The sequence below is a fragment of the Balearica regulorum genome, chromosome 8, assembly GCF_011004875.1.
Source record: "Balearica regulorum gibbericeps isolate bBalReg1 chromosome 8, bBalReg1.pri, whole genome shotgun sequence".
Taxonomy (NCBI): domain Eukaryota; kingdom Metazoa; phylum Chordata; class Aves; order Gruiformes; family Gruidae; genus Balearica; species Balearica regulorum.
In genome coordinates this window covers 27,007,683-27,022,902 of record NC_046191.1, presented here as the reverse complement: position 1 = coordinate 27,022,902, position 15,220 = coordinate 27,007,683, and the positions used below count along the sequence as shown (strand labels likewise).

General features: G+C 41.4%; 1 protein-coding gene across 2 annotated transcripts in view; it reads right to left on the bottom strand.

Annotated features, from left to right (window-relative positions):
* ATF6 (activating transcription factor 6) overlaps positions 1-15,220 on the bottom strand; it is an 80,389-nt gene that overhangs the window by 64,802 nt on the left and 367 nt on the right. For both annotated transcript variants that reach the window (XM_075760195.1, XM_075760196.1), the window contains exons 3-9: positions 13,471-13,558; positions 13,052-13,146; positions 12,421-12,550; positions 11,979-12,185; positions 9,232-9,452; positions 3,334-3,519; positions 2,820-2,911 (exon numbers count right to left, since the gene is read on the bottom strand). In XM_075760195.1, coding sequence (XP_075616310.1) covers positions 2,820-2,911; positions 3,334-3,519; positions 9,232-9,452; positions 11,979-12,185; positions 12,421-12,550; positions 13,052-13,146; positions 13,471-13,558 — 1,019 coding nt within the window. The remainder of the gene's footprint in view (positions 1-2,819; positions 2,912-3,333; positions 3,520-9,231; positions 9,453-11,978; positions 12,186-12,420; positions 12,551-13,051; positions 13,147-13,470; positions 13,559-15,220) is intronic.

Genomic DNA, 15,220 nt, shown 5'->3' with positions numbered 1-15,220 from the left:
ACTGCTTCTCATAATCCTAAAGCAGCAGAACAGCACAGCCCAAAGTTCTCCATGAACCACCACAAACATTTCACCACTTATGTACACAGTCAATAAGACATAAGACCAAAATTATGTATGAACCAGTGCTACTACAACACATATCCACTAATGCAGAAGAAAACACAGAATTAACTATGCAGCCATCCATCCAGATGGTTTTTCATGGGATGCCGAGTGCCCAAACATTACGCTGCACTTCTGCTGACCTGCTGCAGACCATGAAGGGTTTGCAGGACTGCCTGTCCTTCAGCTTCACATCCCTGTCCCCAAACAACCCCACCACTTCCCTGCCTTCTCCGATTTGACTGAAATAGGCAGCTAAAGAGAAAACCTATGTGTCTGTTCTTTTGTTTTACCTCTAGCCTTCAAAGAATCTTATCACTGCCGATTAAGAAATTAAGAAGCATCTTACAATAAGGCCAGCTAAGGGAATTTCAAAGTCTGCTACAAAATTTAGGAGGTGAAATTCCCACATTTTTGCTTTTTTTGGATGTCACTCTCTCTTTGCAATGGTTCATTGGTTTTAAATAATAAAATATTCACTGCTAATACATTTGAATCAAAGCATCCTGTGCCTGAATGCTGTCATACCTCCATACAGGTGTGCAAGTGAAATGATTTCCCGCATAGAAGAAATGGCAACACTGTCACAAAGTTTCAAATCAGACTTATCACCAGTTGACCGCTGCATAGAAATCAGTTATTCCACAGGTGGCTACCTTGGGGGAATAAGTACTTTTGCTGAACTATAAGCTAGCATGGCTATTTTAATAATAATTTAAAAAAAGTCCTTATTTCTGTAAGAAGTTGCAAGGACTGAAAAAGATCTTGTGTATTGGAAGCTTCTGTTGTTAAGGACTAAGCAGAACAGCAATCATGACTATCACGTTTGTGGAGCTATCATTCAGTGACACCTCTATAAAAGGAAGAAAATGCATACGGGAGGACTGAAATCTTAAATAACAGTTTGTGTATCCCACATTCTGGGCCTTCCAAAGGGTATTGCACAATCAACATTCACACCACCTTGATACAGTCTAGCATTTTAATTGCAGTGCAATTCTGTGGGGGGGGGGGGAATCCAACAACAAAAATCTACCACAAAACCCCAAACCAGAAAGATAAGAGTAATTCCTGGCAAATTTGCAATTACATTTCTCCTCACTGCCTAAATCCAGTACTGATGCAGACCACCTAGTTCAGGCACAATGATTACACTGGCACGCTCAGCCAAACATCCAAGAATTTCTTTTTATCTACTATATTAAACATGGAACAGGCCAAGAAATTAACGCTGTCACATTTCTATAGTTACTGATTGTTGCAAAGATATGGACACGAACTGACCTTTCAGTCTACTTTGACTGCAGTTTCTTGCCATCAAGCTCAACACCTTACTCATTCCTGGGGGCAGAGAAGCTGAGAGAGGAACTTCAGTGCACTGTGGGAAAAGACTGCCCACTCGTCTTCTGTACGTTTCCAAGCCTCTCAAAACAAGAGCTTCATGCATTCCAAGTCCTCACTGTAATGTGGAGGCAACTAACATTTCTTCCAGCTTCAAAAAGATTACTGGTCCTATTAGTTCTCACCAAGAACAGTATCTCTTGAGTGAGCAGTAACGTTTGCAAATGCAGATGGGATGTACAAATCAGTTGCTGAGTATCTAAAAGATTATTTTTCTGCCTGATAGTCAAAAATCCTAATACAAATCCCTAAATGCACTAAGAAATTGTCTACCTTAAAATCACCCATATCAAAATAAAATTATCAGCTGTTCTTCACTGCCTGAGATAACCAGTATTCCCAGTAAGTGCAAATACTTCAAAAGTAATTTCAGCTTTAGCAAATTTTCTACTATTATTAAAAATACAAATACCAACATTGTAAAAGTTTATCATAGTCAGAAACAAAGTTTCCAGATTTATCCCATCCCATTCCTTCAGTTTGACTGGGGTTTTGAGGACAAATGGAGACACTGGGAAACTACTGAAATATCCTCCCCTTTTGAAAAAGTGAACGGCTTCACATAAAAGGTCCTTATGTTCCAAAGACAGGTTAAATAGACAGATATGTGCAAGAAGTATTCCTTTTTAGTCTCCTCTCTTCCACAGATTTCCTTATAAAATGTCTGGGAAGTAATGCAGCATTTCCTTCCTGCTCACTGGTTCTTACTTATCTTCACTGATAACAGTTTGAACAAGGGAGGTTTTTGATTTCCATTTTGACTAACCAAGGAGAGGGAACCACCTCTTCACTGGATCTAGAAGACAAGTAATACAGAGCTTACACTGTAATGAGGAAGATTGCAGCTAGCCGTATCTAATGGCCAGGACTGCAAAGCACTGGAACAAACAGTGGGATTTCCTGCACTGGGTACTAGAAGCAGCTTAAACTCACAGCCATTGAGATTAGCACCGGTATAAACAAACAGATGAGCTCTTAAAGTCTGGCTTTTTTTCCTAAAAGGATTCTAAACACAGCTCTTTTTTCTCTTCAGGTATCAATGGAGCAGACAAACTGCTGTACGCTGCACTAATCAACAAAATGCCAAGCCAAGAAAATTCAGAAGTACAAGATCCATCTCTTGTTGCTATAAGGATTCCAAAAAAGGAACCATTATACAGATGAGTCTTCCCCTACGCAGGAGGAGAGTAAAGGACAGAAGTCAGGTTTCAAGCTCAAGGCTTTAAAGCACAAAACAGCCTGTATTAAAGATTCAAACAAAAATTGCAGGCCAGCAAACTTGGTATCCAAAGAGGAATTCCTAGGCAGCTTACCTCAGTGGACCATAATTCAACATGATGAAAGCCAGTATCACCATCACACACAGGGTCCTTCTCTTTGGAGATGATACTTTGAGCTTCTGGTTCTAGATAGGAAAAAACAGAGAAGACATACAATAAAAAGGGGGCACAGACATGCAAAGGTATGTCAGGACTTAAATAAACCAAATCATGCTTGCTTTTTAGATTTATACTTCCCTAATTATGTATGAATACACCCCAGGACTACTTAAAATTAAACCTCTTTTGTTTGTACATTATATTCAGCTTCTATGCAGTCTATCTTCTCAGTGATATCTGAGCATTCCCCCTAAATGAGGAATTAAAAGTCAACTAGATACCACAACCACTGTCCTGACCAGGAGTTGGTGAAAGTCCGCTCGGAGTGGGACAGCGGACTAGAAATTCCCAAAGGTCTTCCAGTCAACATTTCCATGATCCTGTTCAAGTGCCTTCCACCTGAGCAACTGCCTTTATATAAAGTCAGATCTTCACCACAATCTCTTACCTCTAATACCACTTCATCCAGTTGCCTCTTCAGCGTGTTGTTTTCTTTCTTGAGTTTCTCATTCTCCAGTAAGGCCGCCTCCAGCCTTGCTTCCAGTCCCAGCATGTACTCTTTCTTTTTCTTCCGTGACTGAAAGGCTGACTCCCGGTTTTTGATCATGCGCTGCTGCCTTCTCAAGACATTGACCTGGACAGACGATACGGAGGCCTGTTAATGATCTGCAAATTAAAAGTGCCTCTATTTCATGCATAATTTCTGCTCCTCTACTTTGTCAAAAGTCTGCATAGATAGCTTCCCGCACTCCGCTTCAAATGAGCTGAAATGTTCAGCACAGAGGCAACTAGGAATCACGGTACACCTCCAAGAGCTATAGCACACGGGTAATGGAACAACATGTCCTGTGCTCTGTTTTCTCCTGCATTCTCAACCTTCTATGTGTAGGGGACACAAAATGTATTACTTGAGCAGCAGTTTGATTTGACCAATCAAATCACGAAGACAGAAAATACACATCTACAGGTCTGCAAGGTACCAAGAATGTCTTTCACCTTCGCTTTACAATACACCATTTTATAGGCTACAATCAGTCATCTGTTTTCTTAACTGGAGAGTCCTATGGTTTTTTAGCCTGCCTTGCATGGAAGCCATTTCCACACTGATTACACCTGTTTCTGTACCCTGTCCAGCTCTGCTACATAGTTTTTGAGATTTGAATACTGTTGCTGACCTCAGATTGCACATGCTATATCAAGCACTTACATGGCAGTTTAAATGCAGTCTCTGGGTGCATCTATATTAGCATTCTAACTCAGATCAGGAGTGTGGCTTTGATGCACATTTCCTGATTGTCCATATGCTTTGGTTCACATCACAGAACAGTCTCTGATAGACCACACAAACTGGATTCCTTCTGGATGAAGCTAAAGCAGCAAATATACTCCAGGAGAGCACACAATTCACTCGAACCACTAGCAGGCATTCAGTCCACAAGACCAGTCCGAGACAGTTCAAGATAACCCCTCCCCATCCTCCAACGGTCTTGATGATTGTGATTTTGTTTCCCAAACAGGAACAGTCTATCATCTTTTACCACTTACTCATTTTGTGGTTTGCACTGAGTGGGATGACCCAGACTGAAAGCATCTTGCCACTGACAAGGATAACGATGATCGATACTGCAGAGCTATACAAAACTACTTGAAATCCTAAGTTTAAACACAACTCTGTTGATTTCCTTTCCCGCACAGATGAGCAACAGCAACTCTGTTTTTATTAAAACCAGAAGACTTTCATCACATTATTAAGCTACAGCAGGATGTGCCTTAATGATGTTTACACTGAAAAAGAACTGAATGATGTATCTTACACAGACCTGAATATCCTCCAGTAGCTACCAACACATGCACTGGAGTAAGCTGTATCTATTAGAGCATGAAAGCTAAAGAAAAAAGATGAGAACTAATCTAGAACTATCAGTCTAGGAAAAAAATAAACAAGGCGCAGAACAGTAACATTAATGAACTCAGACAGTGTGCTCCAGTTAAGGTCTGTCTGCTTAAAGAATCCGAACCATAGCTTTCCAACTCTCTCCATGTATATACCCGCACACAGACAATATGTTGCTCTAGGGCTTTGGTGTCTGCAAGAAAAATTGGCTACAGGCTGTTTGAGGAAGTCATTCTTCTTCAGGATACCGCAGTCTGGTGACAAAGACTAAGAAAATACGTTATAGTGCATTAACATTTTGGGCTGTCTCCATGTTGATCTAATTGCTTTCTGTGAAGATCATTTATTATATGTCTAGTCTGCTGCCACCAACAAAAGTCTGTGAAAGTGAAGCTGTTTGTACTTACTCTAGTTTCTCTCTTGAGCAGAGAGTGGAGAAGGAAAAGATTTTAACATATTTTCATTAACACTAAGCTTTGTCTTGAATTTTTTAAGTACTACAATACTTAACGTAAGAAAACTTCTGCAGACATATAAAAACTTTGGAAAAAAAATTATGCAGGCTAGCCAAGGACTGCAGTGTATAGAACACACCAATTTGGGGCCAAGATCACTTCAACTGTCCAGAGATGAAATAATAGGGAATGAGTTCATGCAGCAGCTTTGGCTTGAGTTGTATGATATTCCAAACAAGTAGTTACATTCCTCTTTTTAAAAAGAAGTTTTGCATCATGAAGTCAGAGACCAAATTGTTTACATCCATTCTTGTTTGCAGACCTGCTCAGGATTATTCACTACTGGATAGCTTTTGACTAAGTATCTGGAACCTCTGGCAAACCTACCTGCTTCCCTGGAGAAAACATGGAGTTAATGCACCAGTGCGGCGTTTGTACACTAAAAGCACATCCTCAGGTACATCTATCGCTGTTTCAGACACTACCGGCTACCTTTCAGATGGTATTTTTCTACACTGTCCTTCTTTACTCAGTGTTCTCCAAACGCTGTCAGGAACACCAGCTCTCCCCAGTCTGACTCAAGGTACTCTGTGCAATAACTACATTTCAGTCTATGCCACACCATTTTCACTTCCGTTCATTTCTTCAGCTTGCTTAAATGAAACCCAACTATTCCTGTCCTTGGGTTATTTTGTTTTAATTGATAATCCCTAAAACAGTTTAAGGTCCTTGGTCAAGCCTCTAGTCCTTGCCTGGCTTTTCTTGGGGAATCAGCCACAACTGCACACCTGGTCCTACCTAAATCTGATGCAGGAAACAAAGAGTTGTGTCAGTGAAATAGTGCAGCAATGCTTAAATCTGGAAGCAGCATGGCACTAAGCATTACATAGCTGGCTCGGCATCAAGATAAACATGCCCCTTGCTTGACCATTTTGATAATCAGAAGGGAGAGAGGAACTAATTTATAATGTCAGACTGCTTGAGCAACATTGCTCTGCACAAGTGCTGAACAAAGATTAAACGTAGCAAACATTTCTGCTAACTTCTTTTGCAGCCTCGCCTTTTGTAGGTTGTATTGTATTAATTGACCACTCAAGATAGTAGCTTCTCGATCTCAGGAAACACAGACCATAAAGGGAAAACATTGGCATTGCAATCAAAAGTTATTCAGTGATCCAACTTCTGCTTCCTAGCTTTAAATGCTACACCACCACTAACACACACACACACAGAGTGTTGTAAATATAAAGAAGTGAAGGGTTCATTGCCAAACCTTGCTTCAAACAGTACTAACTAGATTCAGATTGTCCTCTGTCTTCAGAGTCTTTGTAAAGAGTCATGCACTTTACAAATAAACACTGCTACCTCAATTTAGTGTTCCAAAGAAAACTCAGTTCTGAGCAAAACTTAAACTCCATTCCAACATAAGCTGTATTTCTAGCACAAGGTGGTAAGAATGTGTCTCACACTCCACAGAGTTGTTGGTACACACACTGGGAAAGTTAACAAAGAGCTGAAAGCACATACCATTTCAACTTTATATTGGCTGGCTTCTTACCTTTGCTATCTTCAAAGACGCACCTTAAATGTGGGAATACAAAACCTATGCAAGTATCTTCTCTGTTCTTATGAAAGATCTGGGTTTTCTTGTCTCAAATCAACGGAACACAACTTGACTAATGAGTTTATTTCATACGAAAATTACCCAATGCACAGCACAGAAAACAGGACTCTAACAGAAATCCACATTTATGTTGAAGTAATTTTGTGTAATATTTTCTCTAAATTTTCAGTAATTTTTATCCTTTCTCACTACAGAGTAGAAACATGAGAGAAAAGCCCTCTAAGGACACAACTAAACTAGACTCCCTCACACACCTACCATTTATATCCTCATATCATTTAATTGCAACAGGAAAGGCAATCTGCTTTTTCAGTTAAGAGCCTCTTTCCTTCAACCGGAAGAGTGGTTTGCTTAGACAACATTTCTTTTGCCCAGTTTCCTTGTGGAAAGTCCTTCACCGGTTTCCTAGCGAAGAGTGACCGCACTGAAAGCCTGGCACTTCCCCACGGCTGGCAAGCTGTGCAAATGTATGCCATCAGGACACGCGCAACACAGGGCCTCACGCGTACAGCTTGCTATCAGCCGATCTCAGTCTAATCCACTGGAAGGGCTGAGCATTAAGCTAACAGTTTATCCCTCCTAAGCTCAAAAGAAAGTCCTGCAGTGTTTCTTTTTATCCTGCAACATCTGCTTAGATTAGCAAACAAAAACACGTGTTGCTGAGCTCAAATGACAGCTACATCTGTGCAGCTCTGAGCGCCACATATGGCATCTCCGGCAGATGCAAGATGTTTTAACCCTGCTGGCGCCAGCTGCATCCCGAAACATTTGTTCTTTTTCAAAGTGCTGTTTCACAGCACGTGCCAAAGAGCAGTTGCCACTGTTTTATCAAGTTTCAATAAACACAGGTAAGATGTGCAGCATTTAGGCCAATACCAAGTCTTAAAACTGCCTCCCTAAAACAGCTTCAGGCCAAAATACGCACACAACCATCGTTCAAAACAAACAGCTATACATTAACCCAGCTGCATGTTTGACTACTGACTGTCACAGATGCGTATGTGAAGTGAGATGACAATAAGAGGGGTTTTGTCAATTAAACCTTTTATTCAGACAATGGCAAGGTGCCATGCTAGTCCTGATTACAGGGAGTCACAAATCTAAGGGCTGCTGACAGGCCTCTTCAGTCTAGCTTTGCATGGCAGGCAATTAACATTTAACAATGCAGCGCTCTTAACTGGTCTGTACACTGACAGACCTCTGTTAGCTTCTTGCAAATTCAAAATCAGGTTTCCATTGTAGTCTGGCTACTGAATTATTCGTAGCAAATAATTTTTCATTTAAAAATTCAGCCCACATGCAAACATGAATAGTGAGGAAAATTTAACATCAAGCATGAGTGGCAATTGTCAGATGCTAGGAAACCGAACAACATCCCTCCAAAGCAGCCAGAAGGCACATGCCTTTGAGAAACAGTGTCCTGCACTGCTAATAAGTAGGTGACTATACTGCAAAATTTCACAGTGTTTTCTCCCTCACGCTGAGAGATGCATTGGACTCTCAGCTCACGACAACTGCACTTGGAATACCACACTGGAGAATGACACCCTGAGAGTTTAAAAGCCACAAACAAGAAGCTTCGGTACTTTCCATAACCATGCCTTCCTTTGGACAACAGCTCCACACTGCTAGGAACTAAATCAAGTTAACACCCAGCTTGCTAGCTCCTTAAGATGTCAAAGCTGACAGAGGAAAAATAACCCCCACACCTCAAAAGTCATTTCTGTTTACACATACTGCTTACTGTGAGCTACTGTGGAAAAACTTACTTATTTGCATAGTGACTGTTCAGAGCTTACCCCTTTTCTACTCATTCAGTATATCATCAAAAGGGAGCCTGAAGAGATTAGAAAATGAAACTCAATACCTGAAAGTTCAAAAAATCATAAGTAAAATCTGGGGAGATAAAGGGGATGGAAAAAGAATCAGGCCTACTGCTGACATTTCCAATTAATCTACTTCCAAAGGGGTGTTTTTATTATATGGATTAGAAAAATGGTTTAGCACTAATCAAAAATCAGATATATCAAATCTTCCTGTATGTAAGAGAGCTCCAGCCATTGAGAGCTTGCAGTTGAGAAGACAAGCATAGGAAAGAAAAAAATATATCAGCACTGTCTTCTGCCACAATGCTTGCCTACTTGGTCTGCAACTCCAGACAGGCCAGCAGATATCAAGCTGTTCCTCCCCATTCTTTGCCAAGTTGCCGAATTCCCTGCTTACTGTTAGAAATCCTATCAGACAAGCCCAACTACAGCTCTGCCTTCCTGAAACTCTAAAGTGACCTGGTTCTCCCATTATATCCCACATGCAGGTAACAGAAAACTGTTTCCAAGGTTTGTTACTAGCTACCATCGCACAGTCAGAACTTACATCCAGCCCCATCCCTGGTGTGGTGCTTTGAAGCAAGGGCTTAGTCACTGGTATTTTGCCGCTTGTTGAGCCATTTCCAGCAGCTGGAGACAATGCGTTCACCGTATGATTGTGAAGCTGCGTGGTCCCTCCAGTGACAGCAATGACTGGCTGGGAGGCAGGAAGCACCCCAGAAGCCTGGAGCTGTACCACAGCAGGCTGGGGGAGCACCACTGATTGACCTAGGACACAAGAACAAACAGGAGTGCTCAGTGTCTGATACAACATGGATTTGTACGTGACCGGTTTGTAGCGGAATACTGACAACAGGAGATAGAAAGCCTTGCTTCCTCTCCTGCCCCACACGATTTATCTCAAGTCCAATTCTTCTGCATTAGTATATTCAACAGGATAGGAATGGAAAGAGAAGGGAAAAAAAAAGAAGCTCACAAGTTTGCAAGGCTCTTAATCCGTCCTGCAAACTAAAACTAGACATATTAAGTGGATCCAAGAAAGCAAGCTCTCTCCTAAAAGCTCTTCAAAGTTAATAAAAGTCAACACTTGTTAGAAACATTATTCATTTCAGTATTGCTAATGCTTGATGCACTTTGAGCAATTTTTTAAAAGAACTTAGCCAGCTTACCTCAATCCTTCTCCCTTTTGTCCATCCCTACTTTATTGCTGTATTCAGTGGAAAATTTACTACACAGAAGTGACTCATACCATAAACATCAATTCAGAGCAGAGAAAGAAGTTGAACGAGAAAGAACAATGCAAGTTACACTTTCAAAGCCTAAGTTAAAGCCTCAATTCACACTAAGGCCAGATCAATTTTTTTGAAAAATGTCCTATGTGAGAAATTTTATGCACAAGCTGAAGAGAGCTTAAAGAAAAGCAAGCAGAAAAAATGAGGTAATTTTGACAGAGTTTGCAATGGAATTAAAAACAGTCACTTCCAAGACATTTCAGTCCAACAACTACATTTAACTCAAGCAGATGCTTCAGTAATATTTTGTTGTCTGAAAACACATGAATGTCTCTTTAATCCTTTGTAACAGGATGACCTTGCCAGCTTTCAGAAACAGCACGTTCCAGCTGAGCATTCCAACCAAAATGCACGACAATGTATTACAGGATTTACCCAACCTCCTGGAAGGTGGAAAATGAAGTAATTTACGTAGTGCCAAGATCTGTTATGTATATGAGGTGTAGGATTAGATCTCCTTCTTCTCAGAGATAATCTTGAAGACATCGTAAGTTAGTACCATCCTATTTAAGAACCTCAAATAATGAATTTGAGATTATTTCAACAATTTTTTTTAATGCATAAAGTATGTGATGCTCGAAAATCATGCTTTCTTTAAGCTTTTACGAGAGGGACTGTAAAAATATCATTCCTCATGATCCATTGAAGATAATGGTATATTTCAAGGTGGTAACTCCACCTTATCATGTGCAGGGGATGTTGGTTAACAAAAAAGATCCTTATGGTTTTTGTTATAGAAGAGGCACTATGGAATTTTTAAACAGATCATCAGTTAAGTCCATGGCATGGAAATACTTTCTCAAAAGTATCTCCTCTATAGTGCCTCACAGAAACTACTCTCCTGACTTTTCTTCAGGAAAAGGAGAAGCTGATCTTCACAGTACTGTATTTATATCCAAAAAATCCATATCCCCAACATTCCTTATTCCAGATGGTATTTTATCAGCTGGAACATCAGAAGGAATAAAAATTAGGTCATGCTGACTGTGCTGATCTGCGTTTTAAGCTGTCTAACAATCTCAGGCATGTTGTAACAAAACTCAGCGTCTCCAGCTTTGGCTTAACTCCTGATGGAAAAGCAATTAGTAATGAAGACAAATTTTTCACTATTGCAATAATTTCTAGATACATGCCCTTAAGTATTTGCCTCTTTTTCCTTCCACACCTCAGTGCCTGTACAATCAACTGCAAGAGACTGCAGCCATCAGCTGGTGAAAAGGAGCAACAGCATCTGACGATTTCAGCAATGCAAGTAATGTCCCCACTGCCTTAGCTGAAGAGTAAAACAATGCTTTGGATTCAGAAATGAAGGCTCAAGGTACTTCAAAAATCTATTACAGGTCAACAGGAGGAATGAAGAATTATCAGTGGACAGGAAATCACGTGCCTCCTGTTACAGCTTACAGCTGTAAGCAACTATTCTAACCTCTAACATGGCGCTCTCAACTTTTAGTAGATTTCACAACATCCTATTTAATGCTGTTAGCGAGATAAAAAGCCATAAACTCATTTTCCCACCATCCTGTGGCAGAATATCATGTGGATAAAAAAAAAAAAGCTTTTATCACTCCTCCTAAGCTTTCAAACTTTGTTAAGCCAAGCCAACTGATTGTGCTGGATCTTCCCTTGGTTACGACAGAACAGCACTGTGATCACCTTATGCAGCACTTGCCGTCACAAGCAGAGCCGAGCAAAGGGTCCCTAGAGACTCTTCCAGATCAACAGTTCTGTCTCCACAACTGCCAGAGCTCAGCATAGTCTGTTTTGCTATACTGTCTTCCATTCCACACGATGCCCAGGCAAGTGCTGTTCCTCATAGGACTATACGAGAGAGGCATAAGGCCAGCTTCTCAGCCTAAAGCCTTTTCAGCAAAGCATGCAGCACACCTCTTTTTTTTTCCCTACCCCTCCCATTTCATCTGCCAAAGCTAACTTCATTCTTGTGACCATCCCAAACAGACATTACCGCAAAGACCTGGCTCCGTTATGACAATTCACTTACCTTTAGGGGGTGCTGGCTGGATGTTAACAACTGGCTGATGCTTTGGCAGGGGCACAAGTGTGGGAAGAGCCTGAATAATGATGGTTTTAGCTGGGATGCCAATGTTAGCCTGAGCCTCAGGTACAGCAGGCAAAAGAGGTTTGGGTTGTATTGAAGGCCTGGACACTGCCTGACCACACCTCTTCAGGGTCCTCGCAGAATTATTTGCTACGAAAGGAAGAAGAGTCAGAGTTGGACCTAAAGATATTAAATATTTAAGCAGTAATAACATGGCTTTGTTTTGGGGTTTTTTTTAACCCATCTACAATTTTTGTTAAAAAGACATATCTGATCACAAATTCAAGTCAGAAATTACAGGATTTACTAGCCTTTGTTAGTTAAACATCCATACGCAAGACAACATGCATACTAGCTGCAGAATCAAAGTAATTTGATCTCATACCGGACCGAGAAGTGACGCTGACAGCAGGCTTCTTCCCTCCATCTCCTTCAGGGGATGCAGGGCTTCTGCAACTCTTGCTGTAGAGAGAGATGGGAGACATCTGGGAGCTACAGCTGAAGTCCACATCATCCTGCAGACAGAAAGCACATGAGACTAATGCTTCAGAAACACCTAAAAGTATCTACTAGCAGCTCAGAGTATAACTGCCTTTATTTACATCTGTGTTGCTGCTTCAGCAAACAGGAGAAAGGTTTTGTTCTGCAGTTTTATTCTGGTCAATGCTAAGTACCGCTGAAAAACAGAGAAGTACCTCTCCTTATCAGCAGAGCGAAGGGGGGCAGAGGCCAGCAACTGCTACTCAGCAACTTTTAGAAGGCATTTTGTTTGGCAACCAGGCCAATACACACAACTGAGGAAACAGAACCAAACATGCTCTTTTTAGAATGGGCTACAGCAGGAGAGGAAGGAAAACATCACTGAAGGGAAGTTGTTTTTGCAAGGGTTGGAAAAATAAGCTGTTTCCTCTTATGCCATGAAGTTGGTCAGACAAGTAAATCAGTGGGCTTTTTGTTTGTCACAGCTGATTCTGAATGAGTACTGCTATCTGTGTTACATGGAGGTTTCTGCATACAGGCACATTCTGCACTGGAGAGTCCGCAGACAACGGAGAAGGGACCGAACAATTTGAAGTGGCTGGTGATAAGGGTTCTGTCTTCACGCTTGCATCTGGAAGAGGCGGATAAAGAAATTTTACTGCACAAGTCTTTAACAATGGGAGACCAGTAAAGCATGCACTGTCCCACACCAGCTATTTAATTCCTGAAGCAAGGCACAGCAGAAAACATAACAAGATCAAAGATACCAAACAACTTATTAGCTTTTAGGGCAGTCCTCACCAGCTGTACCCATCCTACAGAAACACAGCCTGACTTCGCTGTAGGGCATCAAATAGTTTCACGTAAGTTACCGCTATTCTAAAGTTATAACAGCTCCCTATTGTGTGGTAGGGGGCAAGAGTCACAACTACAAAAATCCCAGAAGGTTAGTTACCTGTATAAGCATGGCCTGTAATATTCCAAAGATCCGAGTCCCAAGACATCAAATCCAAATCAAAATGAAAGTTATAGAGATCATTTTCCTGAAATGACAGTTCAGAAAAAGAAACAACACAAAAAGGCAATATACATTGAAACCACCAGCCATTGTGTTCACCTTCTTACATCTCTGGAAAACAAAACACAACATAACTATCACTTCAGTTGCCTTAAGTCACGCAGACATAAAAGCCTTTAAGGGGGCAATTCTCAACTGGAATACAAAATACAAGGCTTCTTTTAAAGCTTAGACCTGTAGGAAAGGAGCATGTCAGTTTAAGACCGTCACTAATTATTGTACTGTTATCAGTAATTTGTAAAGCAAAAGTTCTAAGTCCAGTCATTGAACCACCTCATATAAAGCACAAGTTTTAGCAACTTGTTGCCATCCTCCCCCTCATCTGCATTGAAAGGTTTACTTAATGCCCTTCCATCATCACATCTCAAAGCACTTTATAAACAAAAGCAGCATCAGTGGCAGTTTACCAGCTGGAACAGACACACAAGGACTGATTTTCTCAAGATCTGATGAACAGTATGTATGAGGTATCCCTATGCTTGAGGAAACCAACATCGTGATGATTATCATCTTCTAAAGCCAAGGACACCGGTTTCCTCTTCTAACAGAAAAAAAAGACTAAAATCACTTTGTACTGTTATTTGTTGTAGGACCTTTAAAACAATGATCAGGTTTTTTGCTCCATTTTTTCTCCTGATGCATCTATAAGTCTCAGTTCCGTACTCAAGCATGACATTTTTATGAGCGCTAGCATGAAAAATTTAAATATCACATACCCAACTTACATACAGCAAATATTTTCTTACTAAAAACTATCCTGCAAATGTACTCCTCCTTAAGTTCTCAAATTGCCTCAAAAAGGGAGGCTCAGAAAGTCTGCAGACTGCACAGATATTAGTATTTGCAGGCTAGAATGAAGAAAAAGCTCATCAGAGCATATTTATAGGAAGAATGACCAAAAAAAGACAGCTTGATCTGTGCAGTAAGAGCCTCCACACAGGTAACTAATGCTGACCTGCCGATGGGTGATACCTCGCCCTTGTACAATCAAGCAGTTCCCACATTTTCTTCAGCGCCTGGCTCGACAACGCCTGTAGGAATGCTCTTGGCATCTGAGGTTTATGTCAGATAACCCAGGGGTTGTGCTGGAGGGGGGTTAGGTCACAAGGAGCAGAAAGAAGGCAGGGGGAAGAACACAGAGTGAAGAATCCATGAGGCAAATGGCCTGGGACAGAAAAAGCAGTAAGTACAGCTGGACAGTGAGAGACGCGGGGATCGATAAGCAGGGCTGCAAGCAAAGGGTTTAGGGTAAAATCTTGAAATAGACAAGAAAACCAGAAACCATCTGACAGGCAAGGTGACGAAGCACAGCACTGGTGGATGCCGAAGTAACGCGCCCACGCGTCTCCTCCCGGCGGCCCAGACCCGTACTCCCGGTCAGCCCTGCCTCGCAGGGAAGTCTGCCTTCCCGGGTCAGTGACAACACAGCGCCGCAAGCCTTCACCTTAAACTCTCTCCTTTAAATTTGGCTTTCAAGTCTCTAGTTTTTTTTACTCGTTGTTTATTAACGTATTGACAACTCTGCGCCTCAGCAGCTAACGCGGCGGGGAGCGGGTGAAGGCCTGTAAGCCACCGGTGCTCCAGCCGGCCGCCATGAAACAACCCACCGCTGCTCCCCGGGGATCCC